The sequence below is a fragment of the Sceloporus occidentalis genome, unplaced genomic scaffold, assembly GCF_023333645.1.
Source record: "Sceloporus occidentalis isolate IW3139 unplaced genomic scaffold, rSceOcc1.0.p SCAF_1, whole genome shotgun sequence".
In the NCBI taxonomy this organism is placed as follows: Eukaryota; Metazoa; Chordata; class Lepidosauria; order Squamata; family Phrynosomatidae; genus Sceloporus; species Sceloporus occidentalis.
In genome coordinates, this window is record NW_028316981.1 from 17,227,048 (window position 1) to 17,246,945 (window position 19,898).

The 19,898-nt window shown below is 43.5% G+C and overlaps 1 protein-coding gene across 1 annotated transcript; it reads right to left on the reverse strand.

Annotated features, from left to right (window-relative positions):
- Positions 1–9,546: 9,546 nt before the first annotated feature.
- On the reverse strand, positions 9,547–19,092 carry LOC149320982 (vomeronasal type-2 receptor 26-like). The gene is made up of 3 exons (XM_089481843.1): positions 18,904–19,092; positions 15,366–15,492; positions 9,547–10,457 (listed from the first exon to the last, which is right to left on the reverse strand). The coding sequence occupies exons 1-3, from the start codon at positions 19,087–19,089 to the stop codon at positions 9,547–9,549; spliced, it is 1,224 nt and encodes a 407-aa protein (XP_089337969.1). The 5' UTR covers positions 19,090–19,092.
- Between the last annotated feature and the right edge of the window lie 806 nt (positions 19,093–19,898).

Here is a 19,898-nt window from a genome sequence, read left to right on the forward strand (position 1 = left end):
GTGTTATTATGTATGTGTGTGAATGAATATTCAATTAAAAAAAAAGAAATGTTTTTTTAAAAGTCATTTGGTTTAAACTAAGGAGTAAGCCATGGTTTAAACCACCCAATTCTGCATGTGAAAATCATTAGCACAAATGCGTGCTTATCCGGGATGCAAGCACTTCAATCATTTTCGGGATGCAAGCACATAGGTCCCCGTGTGTAAACTCCCTAGAGCAGTTTTTTTATGTAGTTCAGTGTTTATGCAAATGTTCTCTAAAATTGTGATAACCAATTCTAACCAATGAATTATCATTTAGCTTAAAATTCTAGGCACAGTCCTTTGGACATTTAACAGTAGCTTATTATGCTATGAACAGTATATTATTTCATTCAACATAGATAATATTTTAAGCTGTAATATGTGATCATGAACACATTTGCCCAGAGGTAATGCTACATTATGCCTGCAGTTTCTAAATGTGAAACAAATTCACTTTCAATAGACCCAACCTATGTCCTATGACCATGTTTCCACTATTATATGTTCTCATGCTTAGGGTGCATGAATGAAAGCACTCTTTCTTTATTAAACTGATTAAAAACAAAACAAAACAAATTAGGTAGCTAACTTAATTCATTATAGATATTCAACTCCTTTATGCCAACAATGGGGACATCATACATAGCTTTGAGTACATCACATGGAGTTTTCAGGTGGTCATTCATTTCTCTTGCACCCAGAACCACACAACCTCAGTCATATCTGAAGGGTATTTTTAGATTTGGAAAACCGAATGCCAAATGTTTGCTGGAGATCACTAAAGTGTTGGATTGCTTTTAAACCCATGCTTTTTTAACATTTCATAAATGCAAATACAGTATTGATGACATTCTTGTTCCTAAATGCACAAAAATGCTGCTTACACACACACATACACAAACACACACATATACACAAGTCCATGCACATACACATCCTTCCATTACTACAAATTGCTTAAGGCTCTTGGCTTGCTTTTGACTGAAGATACTCTGATAGCCTGTTCTGTAGTGATTTCCAAAGGAGTATGCTACTAAATTGATGACATGTCTCCAAACTTTAAGGGCTGATAACATAAAAGAGAATGTTTAATGTCATTATGCAAGGGGATCTTGCAGCACTTTTGAGACTAACTGAGAGAAATTGGTAGCATAAACGTTCATAGACGTAAGGCTACTTCATCAGATACATGGGATGAAGTGCCTAGGGACTGACCCTTAGGAGCAGGCTATATTTGTGAATAGCAAAAGAAATGCAAAACTTGGTATGGTGATGAGGTTCACAGTTTTAATTAATAATTTTGGGCAAAGGTGGGAGGAAAGATGGTGCTTCAAGCCAAGGTGAGTAGATAACCACAAGAATGATGATGGAAGTTATTGGAATCTAGTGTGATGCTATCTGAGAACCAGAAAGGAGATGTAATATACAGGCCAAGAGATCCCTCATGATGGTGGGGTGTTTACTACTGTTATAATAGGGATAGTGTGCCAGGAAACCATTGTCTCTGTTCAATCTGCTGTTGTGGACCGGAGTTTGTGGATACATTCCAATTCTGCTGTTTCTCTTTCCAATCTTTACAGCACTATATAAATAAAGGTTAATAATAATAATAATAATAATAATAATAATAATAATAGTAATAATAATCTCTTCCCCACCCTCCATTGACTGCTGTTTTGAGGTCCAAGATGGAATGCCTAGGAAGGTTGAAGTATTCTGCAATTCTTTTTGTGTAGTCCCATTCCTAATGTCTGATTTAGGCTTAATGTCATAACAGAGATGGCTAAGGAACTGTATCAGTTGAAACAAAATAAAGAAAATATATAAATCAGCAACTACAGCAACTCAAAACACATTCAACAGTATTAACCAGTGCACAACCCACTATCCTAGGAATAATCTAGAAAAGCAGTACTCACAAATAGAACTTAGTTTTGGGTGGTTTGAAGAAATCATAACGTGGAGCTAATATAGCTGTTGTGGATATGACACCACTGATGAGATAGTCCCCTGGCTTATAATAATTCAGTGGGGCCTGTAGATCATTTGCTATGTTTGATGGGCATCTTGCCTTCATTGCCCCACAGAAAACCTGAGACAGCAAGAGCATAAAGAGCAAGAGAAGCATCATTCCAGTGTGCCTGTCACAATTACCATTTCCACGACTGCTTTCAGCCCCAGAGCCCTTAATAAAAAGAGGCCCAAAGAATCTTCAAACTGGCATTTTTCATTAACTGTAGAAAGTGATTGCATGTTGTTCTTGATTATGATCCTTATTTTTTTTAGTTTCAAAGCTGTTTGTTGGAGCAAACCTCAGAGCACTTGCAATTTGTTTACAATAACTATGATTTTGATAATTATAAAGATCATGCAAAATCCGTGTTGCTTTCTGTTGCTTAATGCACCAGTGCACAGACTGAGAAAATATTTTTCCAAGACTTATCAGTGGTGTCCTGTGCACTTTGTGGGGACAGATTTGTGAGCTTGGAGTGAATCTCATCTCCATATGTGTGCATATATATATATTGCATTAGGATGCACATGATTGATTTAGTTAATATCCCTTATTTATTTTCAAAGCTTATGAACAGAAAAAGATGGGTTCCCACAATTTGTCTGGATGGATTTCACTTGGCCAGTAGCAACCAAGCTTTTGTAACCAATCCAGTTCCAAAGTTACAGTCTTGCAGTGCAATCATTAATTAGTTTGTTTTGCCAAGGTAGGCTATGCACAGTTATTAAGAAATTATTCAGGGCACATGGTATTAGCTTTGCCCAGATACTCTCTCTCTATCAGTACTGTACCACTCTCCGCAGTGTTGGGACTGAAACAATTGCTAAAGTTTACACCAGGCCTTCTTTTTGCATATTGTTGACAAGATGGGAGGAGGGTATAAAAAGCATAATTCCACTTTTCTTTACTGCACAGAAGCAGCATCCTTTTGTCTTGGTGCAATTATCATGATGGGAGGGTCTTATTGGGATACAAGTGTAGCATAGGCCATTGAAAGTTCCCAATTTTGGAGCTTCTCCATAGTATGCCTTTGTCTTATAACTTGGCCAAGGACTGCCACAGTAACCATTGTTGCTCACTTCAGAATCCTAAGGTTAGGCCAAGAGAACTGAGCAGAGACAGGCTGGCGCTGCTTCAGCAACATGGCTGCATCATGATGGTGGTGGGAGGTTGTTCTTAGAGACAAAGGGCCCATTCACACTTACAATTTTGTACTGAGGAGATCAAATTTTTTATTGCCTGTTCACACTTGTGGTCTGAAGTTTAATCATTTTTAAAGAACTGTGGAAAAATAAGTAATATATGAGCAAACCCACTGCAGCAAGTAAAAACACATTCAATAGTATTAAGTAGCACAGATCAAGAAGCAGTGTGTGCTTGGTGCTTCGTATCTTGACAGTTGAACAGGTTGAGTCTCCCTTATCTGAAATGCTTGAGATCAGAAGTATTTTGAATTTTGGAATATTTACATATACAGTACATAATGAGATACCTTGGAGGTGAGACCCAAGTCTAAACACGAAATTGATTTATATTTCATACACAGTTTACACACATAGCCTGAAGGCACTTTTAAACACAATAATTTTAATAATTTTGTGCATGAAACAAAGTTTGTGTGCATTGAACCATTGGAAAGCAAAGGTGTTACTATCTCACCCACCCTTATGAACATTTTTCAATTTTGGAGTATTTTGGACTCAACCTGTATAGGGAAGGGGTAGCTGTGTACAGAATGGAATGCTTCTAAAACCCTATAATTACTCCCACATTAAGAAATTTTTGGATGGTTTGAAGAAAGCTTGTGGTAGGACTGTAATATGCCCAATGGATATGGCAGCACGGATAATGTAACTCTCTGGTTTATAACCACTGAATGTCTCTTTTCAATTTCTTATCAGATTTGACTGTTTTGCCTTCACTGCCCCAAGGGAGGTGTGGGTCAGCAGGAGTGGTATCTCTCCAGTGTGCCTACCAGCATGACCTTTCATGTGACTGTTAGCAGCTCCAGACCTCCTTTGTTGAAAGAGTCCTAGAGAATCTCTAAGCTAGCATTTTTTATTGTAGTATAGAAAGTTATTGCGTGTTGTTCTTAATTATGATGTTTATGAAATTAGTATTCTTTAAAGTAAACCCCAGAGCACTGACAATTTACAGTGACCATGATTTTGATAATTACAAAGGACAGAAACAGAAACTCCTTGGTGCCCTTTGCCACTCCATGCACAGTTAGACAGATGGAGAAAATACCTATTCAAGGCTCATCATTGTGGCTCTGTGCACTTTCCTGAGCAGATCAGTGAACCTTTGCAAGAAACATCTCCTAGATAAACACTTTTGCATTAAGATTGGTATGAGGTGCATGCTGGCCTTGTGGGAAAGGCCAGGGTGCAAAAGAGACTTCTCAGTCGCTGCTCAGCCAGCTTCTCGGGGGAAGGGGACCAGGTGCAAACAGAAAAGCTTTTCCTTGTAGATGAATGACTCTCAATCCTTTGTCCTGTTGAAGAGGGGGGTTTGCAGTGCATATACAATATAGGGGCTTTGCAGAGACCACATACTCTGGACTGGAGATTGGCAGGCTGTGCTTATCACCGCTAAAGTGTGGCCTGCAGCCGCCGGGGCTGTGGCAACTGCAAGTTGCAGTCCTGAGCTGGCATTTCCGGGGCGCAAAAAAGAGCTGCAAAAGTGGCTACTTTTTGCACCCTGGAAAGAGGCAATAGCCAAAGTGTTGCAGCTTTAAGGCGCTCCTTTAGTGCTGCATTGTGTAAACGCAGCACCAGATGAGCACCGTTATGCCACGCATCATGTGGAGTGGCTTTTGGCATCATGCTGCCATGGGGGTGGAGTTAGGGTTGCCATAAGTCAGGACCTCCAAACCGGGACAAATGTAGGACAACATTTTCAGATGTAGGACACTTTTTTTTAATGGAGGACACGTGAAAAAATTTGATGCTTTTTTAAAAATGTTAATATACATGCATGTTTCTTAGGCATGCTCAAAATGGAGGACATTCTGGCATTATTCCTAGACAGATGGCAGATATGTACTTTCCTTTCTGGCTAACCCCCTTCCCCCCATTCCAAAACACACACGAAGCACATTTGGGCATTTGCAAACTGACTCACACAGCTAGCTCTTTGCATGCTAATAATAATAATAATAATAATAATAATATTGATAATCATGGAAGGTCCCTTTGCAAAGTGACTCACACTGGGGGAAGCTGAAAATGTTCCCCCCCGGCCCAGAGGCCTACCTTTGGTCCTCTCCTCTGCTGCCTCAGTCTGCCGCTGTTGCTGCTGCTGCTGCTGCAGCCCGCTGCCCTCCTCTGCCCGCCACCTCAGTCCCTTGCCGGCCCATGTGGCTGCAGGAAGTAAACAGAGGAGAGCTCCTCCTCTTTAAGCTGAGTGGCCAATGGGGTCAGAGAGCTGGAACAGCCCCGCCCCCTGCCAGCAGTCACAGACTCCTGAAGCAGGGGGCAGGCTGTTCCGCTATTGGCCAGCCTGCTGGCCAATAGGAGGAGCTCTAGCGTCCGACAGAGCCCTACGCGCGCCCACGCAGAACTGTGAGTGTGGGTGCGCGGGACACAGGGCCCAGCTTGCGGAGCTGAACCGCGGTGGCAGCTAAGGCCGCGTCGATGGCGGCGGCGGCCAGAGGAGTGGCTGCAGCAGGCCACACAGCAACAGCTGCATTGGTGGTGGCAGCGGCCGCAAGAGCAGCCAAAGGCACCGCCGCAGCGGTGCACCAACAAAGCCCGGGGGCGGGTACAAACCCGGGACAAACGCCAAACCAGAGCAGGACCGTGTAGAATGGTCCAAAACCGGGAAATTCCCACCCGCCGGTGGGTTATGGCAACCCTAGGCGGAATTGGGGTGTGCATTGTATGGATGCCACGCCAAGACTCTGCCCCTAGGCCAGCCTTAGTGACCAGTCTTCACAGCCCCTGGTATAGATAGGAAAGGGATAGATTTTAAGTACAAAATTTACTCAAAGGCAAAGGATTCTTCCCAAGAACTGACCCTAGATACTCCTCCTACTCCATCCCCAGAGACATGCCTCCCCCACACAGTTTCAAGTGTTTGCAACCCCACCAACATTGTTTTTTCTGCTGCCTCTTCTCTCAGCCTGTGTGGTGAAAGAAAGCAGCAGCAGCAGTGGTGTCACTAGAGGGGCATGGTAATGAGGACTGCACTGGGGGGTGACACCCCAGAAGATGGGTGATACAAATTTGGCCTCTCCCAAAGTTGTGGGCTGAGAACCACTACATCGGGTGCTTCCACCACACACCTCTAGACTCTGTTGCCAAAGAGCCACTTTCCTCCATAGGAGAACAGTGCTGTGGCAGTGAAGGAGAAGGATGGGCATGGCCCTCCAGACCTCACTGTCAATCTATCACTCTGGACCTCTCTGTTGTGGTGCCTCAGCACTGCAGCGCTCCAGACCTTACTGTCAGTCTGTTCCTCCGTAACTCACTGTTGTGGCACCACTTTCCTTCTGTGAGAAATGGTGCTGTGGCAGTGAAGGAGGAGGCTGGGTGTGGATGTCTGGAGCTTGCTATTGCGGTGCCACAACAGTGCAGCCCTCTGAACCACGTTGATGTGGTGCCACAGCAGTGTGGCTCTCCAGGCCTCACTGTGGTGGCACGGCACTGCAACAGTGCTGCTTTCCTCCTGAGGAGAATGGTGCCATGTCAGTGAAGGAGAGGGTTGAACACAGCCCTCTGGACCTTGCTGTCACACTGCCGTTATCCTCCTGAGGAGAACAGTGCCATGGCAGTGAAGGAGAGGACTGGACACGGCCCTCTGGACCTTGCTGCCGCAACGTCACTTTCCTTCTGAGGAGAATAGTGCCACGGTAGTGAAGGAGCAGGCCAAAAATGGCCCTCCAGGCCTTGCTTCTGCAGCACCACTTTCCTCCTGAGGAGAACAATGCCACGGCAGTGATGGAGAGGACTGGACATGGCCCTCCAGACCTTACTGCCACAGTGCTGCTGTCTTCCTGAGGAGAATGGTGACATGGCAGTGAAGGAGAGGGCCGGGCATGGCCCTCTGGACCTTGTTGCCACGGCCTCACTTTCCTCCTAAGGAGAGCGGTCCACAGCAGCAGCAGCAGCAGCGGAGAAAGGGCAAAGGCGCATCTTCACCCCCTTGGACCTTTCCACCATGCTCTGGTGCGGGGGGGGGGGGGGGACATAGCCAGTTTGGGAATCATTGCTCAAGAGGGTTTCTTTTTAATTTGAAGACAAATTGGAACAAGAAAGACTTCTCTTACTAGTATACTGCACCAGTTCCTCAGTGACAAGTCATGTTTGCTCCATAATTTAATTCTAAGGGAGGGGGGGCGAGGGGGATAAAAAATAACAGGGATGAGAAAATTTGCCCATAAACCATACGACCACCAGAAAAAAAATACTCCAGTAAAACAAAACAAAACAGTTGCAAGAGCCATAGTGCAGATCAAAGAAAGAGCTCAAAATAGCCTCCTAAAAGAATGGAAAGAGTGGAGGTGACAACAACTGGCAAAAATGAAGGATCTAATCAGGTTATTCCAATCCCTCCCTGCACCAGGCCCAGAAGGTGGAAAAGGAAAGCAGAGATGGCTTTGTGTTGTGTGGTGATTGTGTCAGCAGCTTGAGCCTAGGGCTAGGCTGCATGGTGGAATTTCACTTTTAACCAGCCTCTGCGGCTACTTGGAGGCCTCCACACCAGCTGGGGCAAACAAGAAGGAAAAGAGAGCTCTTCGCTTGGTACTGGTACTAATACTGAGGTTGAAACTTAATGGTAGAAACAGTGCAGTGATGAACGGGTTGAATTTGCATGATCAGAGCACAAATTAGTAATATGCATGTTTATAACAATTTGCATAACATATGTTCTTTCCTCCTTTACGTTTTGCACAATAATTTGCATAACATGCAAATTAGATTCCAGGGTATGAGGGCTTGAATATGGTAACCCTAACAGGGAAGAACAGGTGTGTTTGTCCATTTGGACATCTCCCCCCTTGTATAGACAGCCCCCAGTATAGGGAGCAATGGATTTAAAATACAGGGAAAAAAAGATTCCATCTAAACATTAGGAAGAACCTCCTGACAGTAAGAGCTGTTTGACAGTGGAATATGCTGCCTCCAAGTGTGGTGGAGGTTGTTAAGCAGAGGCTGGTTGACTGGCCATCTTTCAGCAGTGCTGTGATTGTATCTTCCTGCATGACTGGATGCCCCTTGTGGTCTCTTCCAACTCTATGATTCTGTCAATGATCACATAGAAAAACTGATGGAACACCCTGGGCACTCTCTATGGCTCCATGCACAGGTGCATAGATGGAGAAAGCATGTTTGTGAAATTCAACTCTTTGGTAATATGGTTTTTAATGTGTCCACAAGGGAGAAGATTAGTGAATGTACCACATTTTAGGAACTAAAGAAACAACTCCAAATGAACATCCAAATGTCCTCCTCAAAGTGGTGCAAAGACACTATTATACTATGTGTGCACATCCAGATGCACAGGAACACCACTGGAAGCCTGTGTAGTCATACGGAATCAAAAGAGGCTGCCTAGCCTTCTGGTGCAAGGTCTTGTCTTTGTGGTGTTGATAGAGTGTATCTCTTTGTTGTTTATGCCAGAAATCATTTTTGTCTTTCCAACATAACACACTCACTTCAGGACATCCAAAGTCCAGTTCATACAGAAATTGTTTCTGTTCTCCCGCAAAGTTGCTACATTGAAAATTAGGCCCACTGAAGTATGATTTCTAGAATACTTGAAAGCACAGATGCTCTCGCTACTTCAAAGTACACAAAGTATAGTTGCCTAAGAGCATAAGAATGCATTTGAAAAGTGTTGTGTAAGGTCAAATAAATGACTTAGGCTATTCGCTCAACAGTTGGTTGAAAAAAGAACTGAGAACAGGGAATCAAATTCAAAATCAAAAGGCACATAAGACAGTGATAACTGTAATGCCATCTTCTATTTTCTCACTTCTGAAACACAGACAAACCCATATTCATCTTTATTTAGCACATCAGTTTCCATTTCCAGTCCTGGCCTGTGTAATTAGACATTATTTTTTAATATTACTATCACTTTATCTCTTATGTAGACATTCAAAACCAAAACTTGTTACCTCCAGCACCATGTCCTGATTTATAGAAGGAAACCTTAAGATAAATTCTGATCAAGAGTTACTCACCCCTTAGTCTACATTGTTCTTTTTATCCTTTATAAGGTTTTACTGATTTATATGTTTTGTTTCTTTGTTTTTCTCACTGCATTCTTTATATCAACCAATAAAATAAGTTTGAAATCAGTATTTCTATTTTGTGTACTCCTTCTAGTTTTTCTATATCTTTATCCCACCCATCACTATTGACTTGTTTCATAATTCATGTGAGAAGAGGAGACCTATGCTTTAATATTGGTTTAGATAAATCAATCAAAGCGGAAGATGTCTGTTTCATTCTATGGGACAAAGCAGAGGCACAATAATAAAAAGGGAACAAAGAGATTTAGAAACCATATTGAGTTTTCATAATCAGATGTTCCTTTGTATTCATGTCTGGCCGAAATAATATAATATAACATTTCGGGATGAAAATGCAACCCAGTAACCCCAGACTGGAGGACAAGATGGAGAAGACCTGCACAGCTACCATGTATTTCCCTTTGGTGCTCAGATATGTTGGCACAAAAGATACCCAAACACTGCAAAACACCAACATGCTGAAGGTGATACATTTGGCTTCATTGAAGGCCCCTGGCAACTTCCTAGCAAAGAAAGCCACAGTGAAACAGATGGTGGCCAGAAAGCCCATGTAGCCAAGGGAAATATAAAACATGACTTCAGATCCTTCATTAGACTGAAGTGTGATCTGTCTAAATTGGGAGTGCATGTTAGCATCTGGGAAAGGGGGAGAGATTCCCAGCCAGATCATACAAATGGCCACCTGAACACCAGAACAAGAAATGACAATGGAGTTGGCCAAGGTCTTTCCCAGCCATTTCCTCATCTTGCTCCCTGGCTTTGTGGCCATAAAGGCCACCACCACCATGATGGTTTTTGCCAACAAGGAAGAGACAGCGACTGAGAAGATGGTGCTGAAGGCAGTTTGTTGGAGAAGGCAAGTTACCATCTGTGGTTGACCAATGAAGAGAAAGGAGGATAAGCAGGAAAGGAGGAGGGAGACAAGGAGCATGTAGGTGAGATCACGGTTGTTGGCTTTGACCATGGCTGTTTCTTTGTATTGAAGGAAGATTCCTAAGACACAACCTGTGCTTAAGGATAGGAATAGGGCGAAGAAAGCTATGGTGATTCCCAAAGGTTCTTCATAGGAGAGGTAGCTGATAATCTTTGCAATACATTCTGTGTGTTCTTTATTTGAATAATTGTCATCTGGACACTGATGGCAATAGTCAGCATCTGAAAAGAAATAAAGGCAGGTAGAACATCACTACATGTTATTTGATAATCTGTGGTATGTCATATGTCTTGAAATATGTAGCCATGTGATGTGTTAAGTATGAGAGCGTACATTATTGTGGCACAAGGATAGTTTTTAAATGGCACATGGCCCCAGAAAGCCACATAATAGGTTCGCCTTAGGTTTGCCATTAAGTCGGAAATAACTTGACGACACACAACAACAACAACATGTCTTTATGTTTTTAAATTATGATTGAGTATGCTTTTAATTGTTGTAATGTACTGTTTTAATGGAACTTTATTTTTCTATATTTAAATTAGTCATAACCTGCCATTCTCTTTGTATAGGGATACAAGACACCTAACAAATTTTAAAGAGTACAACTTAAAATAATACAAACCTAATTAAAATGTAGCTATAGAGTATCAAAATCAATTATTACACAGAAAAATTTAAAATGTATTAATAACCATATACAAACTTTGACATCAGAATTACACAACATTTAAAAGCCCAACTTTCATCCGTTTGAAAAAGTCTGATGGCACAGACTTTTTAGCTGTGGCCGAAATGAGAGCAAGGATGGGGCCTTCCTGGTATTTTTAGGGAGGGAGCTCTAGAGTCTTGGAAGGAGCCACTGAGGAGGCCTTTTCCTTTGTTCCCACCAAGCGATCCTGAGAGAATGGTGGGACAGAACAAAAGGCCCTCTCTGGATGATCTTAGAACTTTAATTGGCTCATAAAGGGAGATATAGGCCCTCGACAGACGGGCCTTGTAGCATGGAATGAATATGTGCTAGGGTTGCCTCGGGATGGCTCTTACAGACGGCCTGCAACCCTAGCACGTATTCCGTATGTCAAAATGGCGGCCATTTTGACATGATGGGCGCACAGCACCCAAACAGCACAGCGCGGGCATGCCATCTTCGCACCACATCAGGCCGTTTGTGGCAGCTGAACCGCAGTGCAGGAAAGAGCTCCAAAACGGAACTCTTTCCCGGAGGGCACCTCATTCCCGTGGCAACTAGCGGGAACTCCCCCCCCCCCTGGATGCGGCTCCCAGGCTGTCCTGGGGCATGAAGCCCAAGGACAACCCTTTTTGGAACCAGGGAGAAGCGGTATTTTGCCGCTTCTCCCTGGTCCCGAAAAGCACCATATTGGGGCTTTTGGGCTGCTGCTGTGGCTGCCCTGGCCCCAATACATGGCGCAAAGGGGCAGCTGCAGGCCGCCCCAAATCGGCGGTCTGTATCCCGCCATAGTTCTTTGAATAACCTAGACACAAGCCATATAGGGCTTTAATGGTAAAAACCATCTGATTCCCAACAAGCCTAAACCTGACCAAAAGGTGATCTGTCCATGAGAATGGAGCAATAATAATAATAATAATAATAATAATAATAATAATAATAATAATAATAATACTGTTTATTTATAGCCCGCTTTTCCAAAAAAAAATGATCAAAGCGGGGTACAGCATAAATATAAGCAGTATACAATATAACGACATACAATATAAAAACATGGGGTAGAAAGATGCTACATTCCCAGATTACCATCATCCCCTCCTGTACAGAAAACAAGGTCTAGAGTGTGCCCAGCAGCAGGAGCGGGGGCAGATACCACTTGGGAGAGACCCATGGTTGTCATGGTAGACATGAAGCCCTGGGCCGGTCCTGACAGGTTAGCATCAGCATGGATGTTGAAATCTCCCAGCAGCATAAGAGATGGAGACTCCAACACTGCCTCTAAGACCATTCCAGCTAACTCAGAAAGGGAGACAGCACTGCAGCAGAGTGATACACCAACAGAATCCTTAATTTGCCCTGGTTTCCCACCTTTAAAGAAACACACTCAAACCCTGCAGACTGAGGGACAGGGTGCCAGGTCAGGGAGATATTATTCCCCTAGATGAGTACCACTCCCCTTCCTCGGTCCCTAGGTCTTGTCTGCTGCTTCACAGAGAATCCTGGTGAGCAAAGCTGAGAGAGATTAACCCCGAACCGCAGCCTCATCTATCCAGGTCTCTTTAACACATGCCAGGTCAACATCTTCATTCAGGACCATAGAATCATAGACTCATAGAGTTGGAAGAGACCACAAGGGACATCCAATCCAACCTCATTCTGCCATGCAGGAACTTTCAATCAAAGCATCTCCGATAGATGGCCATCCAGCCTCTGTTTAAAGACCTCCAAGGAAGGAGATTCTACTACACTCCGAGGGAGTTTGTTCCACTGTTGAACAGCCCTTACTGTCAGGAAGTTCCTACTAATGTTGAAGTGGAATCTCTTTTCCTGCAGCTTGCATCCATTGTTCTGGGTCCTGTTCTCTGGAGCAGCAGAAAACAAGCTTCTTCCCTCCTCAATACGACATCCCTTCAAATATTTAAATAGGGCTATCATATCACCTCTTAACAATCTCTTCTCCAGGCTAAACATCCCCAGCTTCCTAAGTCGTTCCTCATAGGGATTTGTTTCCAGACCCTTAACCATTTTAGTTGCCCTCCTTTGGACACACTCCAGTTTCTCAACATCCTTTTTAAAGTGTGGTGCCCAGAAAACACAATATTCCAGGTGGGGCCTGACCAAAGCAGAATAGAGTGGCACTATTACTTCCCTTGATCTAGACATTATACTTCTATTGATGCAGTCTAAAATCGCATTGGCCACATCACACTGTTGACTCATGTTCAACTTGTGGTCTACTTGGACTCCTAGATCCCTTTCACACATAGTCTCCTTAAGCTATGTATCCCCCATCCTATTTCTATGCATTTCATTTTTTCTGCCCAAAGTGCAGTACCTTATAGTTCTCCGTGTTGATTTCCATTTTGTTAGCTTTGGCCAAGGTTTCTAATCTATTCTAATCTATTCAGGTCATTTTGAATTTTGATCCTGTCCTCTGGAGTATTAGCTATTGCACTTAATTTGATCTTGTCTGCAAATTTGATAATTATTCTGTCCTCCAAGTCATTGATAAAGATGGTGAATAGCACTGGGCCCAAGACAGAGCCCTGTGGGACCCCACTGGTCATTTCTCTCCAGGATGAAGAGGAGCCATTGCTGAGCACCCTTTGGGATTGACCAGTCAACCAATTACAAATCCATGTAACAGATGCCTTGTCTAGCCCACATTTCACTAGCTTGTTTGCAAGAATGTCATGGGGAACCTTGTGAAAGGCCTTACTGAAATCAAAATATGCTATATCCACCGCATTCCTTTCATCTACCAAGCTGGTAATTTTATAAAAAAAAAGAGATCAGGTTTGTCTGACATGACTTGTTTCTCTGAAACCCGTGTTGACTTTTTGTGATTATGGCATTGCTTTCTAGATGTTCACAGACTCTCTGTTTAATGATCTGCTCTCGAATCTTTCCTGGTATTGATATCAGACTAACTGGACAATAATTGTTGGGATCCTGTCCCGCCCCCCCCCCCCTTTTTTTGTGAAGATGGGGACAACGTTTGTGCTTCTCCAGTCTGCTGGGACATCTCCTGTTCTCCAGGAGTTTTCAAAGATTATTGCCAATGGCTCTGATATTACATTTGCCAATTCTTTTAATACCCTTGGATGTAGTTCATCTGGTCTTGGAGACTTATATTCTTTTAGGTTAAACAGGCATTCCTGTACTATCTCTTTATTATTCTGTGCTTAAATTCCCCTATTCTGTCCTTTGCTCCATTATCCTCAGGCTGAACACCCTTTGCCTTTTCTGAGAAGACTGAGGCAAATAAAGTGTAATCCTGCCCTTTCTCTGTCCCCTGTTAGCATTTTGCCATCTACTGCACAGAGGGGCCTGCCATTTCCTTCTTTTTCTGTGGACATACCCCCAAAAGCCCTTTTTATTGTTCCTAACCTCTCTAGTAAGCCTGAGTTCAGGACCAGTCCTTAATGGCAGCTGTTTTGTCATTCAGCAACCAACAGCAGCATTTTCATCCTCTGGAAGAGGAGGTTGTTACCATGACTATCCTGATTATTTGGAGATGGATTGGGGGTGACTAACACCTTATCATAAACTCTTATTGCTATTCTCTCATTACTGGAGTACACTGTGAATACATATTTTTTATTAACTATGGGCCTGAACAAACAGGCCAAAATAAAGCTGCTTCGGGTCACTTTGGAGGTATGCTGTTTAAATGCTGCATGTGTCCTAAGAGGCCGGAAGCCACGGCAAAGCCACACCCCAGTACTAAGGACTGGAGCGTGACATTGACACAACTTCTGGCCCCTTAAGATGTGTGTGTCATTTAAACAGCATACCTCCAAAGTGACCCAAAGCAGCTTTATTTTGGCCTGTCTGTTCAGGCCCTATAGTCCAAAACACACTGCAGAAATAATCCTGTTTGAGACTACTTTAACTACTCTGGCTCAGTGGTAGGGAATCCTGGGAATTGTAGTTTATTGTGTCACCAGAGCTCTCTGACAGAGAAGACTAAATGTTTCACAAAACTACAGTTCCCAGAATTTGCTAGCATTGAGCCAGGGCAGTTAAAGCGGTTTCAAACGGACGATTTCTGCAGTGTGTTTTGGACCTGCACCTGCTAATCCTGTAGATACTGATTTTATGTTTTTATCCTGCCATTTTCCCCAAAGTCTTGACATTATAAATGAAGTGTTTCCTTAAAAGTAAAAACCTTCCCAGTAGAGTGGTCTGTAAAATAAAATCCCTATTTGTCTCTCTATTCTAAGGCCCACACTCCAGCCACTTTACTATATTGGAGAGTTCAGAAATCCCCTTATATTGTCAGGTTCAAACTCCTTGCCAGACATTGTTGTCCTATCTGAGTCCTTCCTATCTTATTGGGACCTGCTACATTGGACAGTTTTGGAAAATCTGTCAACCATAAGTGAAAGTTTGCTCTATTCCTCAAAGGCAGCTTTTTTGGATTTGAGACACTTACCTTCTTGAGTGGAGATTGTTCCTTCTGTACATGGAGCACAAGCATAACAGCAGATTGGCTCATCTTCTTTAATCAGTTTGGTAAATCCAGGGTGACAGCTTTCAGTACATCTAGAGAAGGGTACAGTCTAAGCAAAAAGAGAAGGTGGATCCAGCAGTATGTGATAGCTAGGGTTCAAGGACATAGCTGTGTTAGTCTTGCAAATCAGTATTTGCAAAGAGATCTTGTAGCACCTTTGAGACTATGCATCTGAGGAAGTAGCTCTAGTCTATAAAAACTCATGCTACTAGTTTCTTTCATTAGTCTCAAAGGCGCTACAAGAAACCTTTGCATACTGATAATTAGGAAGTTTTACTTATCCATAGAAATAAATCAGTTATTTATATTGCAATTATAATTTATTTGTAAATATTTATTTTCAATATTTGTGCATTGGGAAAGAACAGCAGAACATTCTTTGCATAATTTACAAACAGAGGTTTAAAACTATGAAATAAAATGCAAAACAAAATGAAAAGGACCTCAGAATACACAGAATAAATCCACAGCACAAAAACAATCCCCAACCATCAGCACCACTGTTAAAAATATATGATAACTGTAGGTGTTTGGGAAGACACTCCATAATGAATGGCAATGCATAAAAAGCCTTCTCTCTAGTAACCTCTGTCTGTTGGCCTTTGCGCCGCCCTCGTCATGTGCTAGGGGTTGGCTGAAGACGCAGCATCCATACTGGCTTCACCCCTAGCACGTGATGGAGGCGTCAAAATGGCAGTGCCCTGTACAGACGGGCGCCGCCATTTTGACGTAACGGCCGCGTCACATCCAAACGGTGCGGCACGGCCGTTATGTCTTGGTGCCGCTGAAGGGCGCTTGTGGCGCCCTTTCAGTGGCACCAAAAGGAGCTCCATATCGGAGCTCCTTCTGCCGCGGCCTTTAAACGGCTGCACCAGTGATACATAGAGAAAGGGCCTGAGCAGCCCCTTTCTCCCTTTCCCCACTGCTGTCAGGGTGTCCTTGGGGCATGAAGCCCCAAGGACACCCCTTTCCAGGCTGCGGGGAAGCGGCGTTTTTGCCGTTTCCCCAAGGCCTGGAAAAATGGCAGATTGGGGTGTCTGGGGCTGCTGTGGCCGCTGAGGCCCTGATCCGTCGGGGAAAGGGGCTGGTGCAGGCCGCCCCAAAGGGGTGGTCTGTATCCCACCTTTGTTTACATGTGCACTTCAACATGTGTACACAGGTGACTAGAAACATGGGTTTAAGATACCTCTACCAGAAATGTGGCTTACAAAAAACAGATTTATGCACTGTATTTCAGTAAAAAAAGGGAACAGCTACTTCTAAAATGCAGGTTCTGTTGGTTCTGCTCTAGGGCTTTCGATACATCCAACCATGGCATCCTCCAGAGGCACCTCTCTGGGATGGGGCTTGGAGGTACTCTTCTACAGTGGCTCGATTCTTTCCTGGAGGGGCGCTCTCAGAAAGTGGTGCTGGGGGATTCCTGCTTGACTGCTTGGCCATTGTCCTGTGGGGTCTGTCAGGGTTTAGTCTTGTCCCCTACATTTTTAAACACCTAAATGGGAGAGTTTTTCTGAGTTATGAAGTCAGGTGTCACTAGTATGCTTATGATACCCAGTTCTATCACTCCTTTCCTCTTAATTCCAAGGAAACTGTTTCTGTGCTAAATTGGTGCCTGGCGGCTGTAATAGACTGGATGAGAGCAAACAAGTTGACGATTAATACAGAAAAGACAGAGGTGTTTGTGGCCAGTCAAAAGTCATCTGGGAATAGATCCTATTAGGGTTTCGACCTGTATTAGATGGGGTTACACTCTCCTTGAAAACATAGATTTGCAGTTTTGGAGCATTCCTGGCTTAATCTCTGAGCCAGGTTTCAGCAGTGACCAGCCCAGGAGTGCTTTTGCACAGTTAAAGCTAGTGCACCAAACGCGTGGTATGTGGGGCTGCCTTTGAAAAGTGCACAGAAACTTCAGTTGGCGCACAGAGCAGCAGTCAGGTTGTTAACTGGAGATGGCTACAGGGAGCATACAAGTCCCTTGTTGCCAGTCATGTATTCAAGTCTTTTACTCCAAGTTTCAAGTCAAGTCTGAAGTTCCTACCTTCAATTCTCAAGTTAAGTCCCAAGTCTGGGAACATATTTTAACGGGGGGGGGGGGGGGAGGTGATGATGGTGGGATGTGTATGTGTTAGGCAAAGAAAATTAAATTATATATCATAGCCATTGAATTACTGGACTCTGGTTATAATTTTAAAGGTCAGAAAAGTGGATTGTGAAGAAGTGAAGGAAAGCTGCTTATTGGGCCTGAACAGACAGGCCAAAATAAAGCTGCTTCGGGTCACTTTGGAGGTATGCTGTTTGTTACCCATGCTACAATATAAATTTTGGAATCAACGATAATCCTTGGATGACCCCTGGCCAGACTCCAAGCCTGTCCGCCATTACTGGCAAAGCGAGAGGACATGCACACCTCCCCTAAGGGAGTTCCCATATTAACATCTCAGAGGGTCCAGGGAAGTCGCATGAAGGGATTATCTCAAGGCTGGGAAGAGTGAAAGGATTGCCTTCCCTGAAGCTATCAACCTCCTCCTTGAACCTATTGTCCAAGTGGCATAAGCCCTTTATACTATCTAAAGCAGACATCCAGGTGAAAAGAAAATCTTTAGAACACCTTTGTTTCGGCCAAGCCAGCCTCATTGCCTCAGGCCAGATTTGGCCTATAAAAAGTCCCCACTTTGGCTGCTCAGTGCACCATTTTCAAGGTCCACTTGCTCCACGTCAGTCAGACCTCTGTTTTGGTAGCCGGCATTTCTGCTCAAACCCAGGTTGCGGAGCAGACTTGTCTCACTGTCCATCACTCCATTCGCTTCCCGGAGGGAATCTACATTCTGGTAAGCATCTCCATTAGTAACGCCTGAAATCTGTTCCCATTTTCCAACCCTAATTTTCCTGAGTCCTGAGTGTGTGTGTGAGTGTATGCGCAACACATGTGCTTTTCCCCTGCTTTAATAAATTAGGCATCTAGTTATTAATATCCGTCTCAGCTTTATTTATTGGGATCCCCTGGTCTACTCCGTATACATATTGGGAGGGCGATTTCGGTGGGCTCTTGTGGCCAGCGCCTCTTGCAATATTTGAGCTAATAACAACATAATAAAATTCCCCTACGGACCCTTGGCTACACTGTTTAAATGACACTTGCATCTTAAGAGGCCAGAAGCTGCACCAAAGCCTCTTAGGATGCATGCATCTTTTAAACAGCATATCTCCAAAGTGACCTGAAGCAGCTGTATTTTGGCCTGTCTGTTCGGGCCCATTGTTTCTATTCCTATTCTCTTTCATTTGACTATAAACTAATTGAATAGAAGTTCTTTATATACGATGCAGTACAGCTTAAACTTGCAATCCTATATTGATTTAAAGTAGGAGTAACCTCAGTTAATTCAAGGTGGGATATATCTGTGTGGAAATGTGTAAGATTGTCTGATAAGAAACATGAAATGGAATCAAGTGATTTCCCCACCTGGTTAAACCCCTGCGGCCACACAATGGCATTCTGATCAATGGAGAGCTTGATCTCTGAGGAGGCCTGTCCCTCTGTTCTCCCAATGCTGATGCCAGCAGTGGACTTGTTTGGAAACACCACCCAGTTTACGATATGAAAGTCAGCTGCCAGATCACCATTCTCATCCAAATAAACTCCTTCCATTGAAGTATTATAATGCTGGGAGTTTCCCAAGAAAGAGTGAAGCTAGAAGGACAGACAAACACATATAGTATATTGAGGAAGCTGGGCATAGAATCATAGAATCATAGAATCGTAGAGTTGGAAGAGACCAGTCCAGCCCCCTGCCATGCAGGAAATCACAATCAAAGCATCCCCGACAGATGGCCATCCAATCTTGATTTGGGCTCTGTCCAGTTGATGTAGTGATTCTCTCACTATTTCGAGAGTATTGATCCTTTCAGAGTGCCTCAGAGTAAATATCTTTTCATTGTTATGGCTATATCCGTGCAAGGTTTCAGTTTTCCTCCTAATATTTTTCCAGTGTGCTTTATGCAGTCGATTTGAAGCAGCATTAAAATGCAGGAATCTGACATTTATTTTCTGTGAAAATGTATATTTTTACTGTGCATGTGGTCATGGTGGGAATTAAGATTTTCTGACACAGGCATCAAATTGCAGGATTGACAGGCATTGCTTCATCAACAGCAGTGACAACAATCTAGCTATGCATAAATATACTTTGGATGGAACAAATGCAATTCCACCAGCATCACAGTATTCATAGCCTGATACTCTGTCACCATCACTGAGAGAAAAGAGGTGCATAGGCTGAGTGAATGTTGCCACATTTTCAGCAACAGCTCAGTCGAGCAGAATACAGAAAGTATCCCTTTGTGCCTCATTGCATTCTGTGGGTGACTCCCAAGGATGGAACAGAACCAACAAAAGAATATAGTTTCCCAAATTTATTCCAGTCCAGGAATCTACCTATGTCTAGACTCAATTTCCTA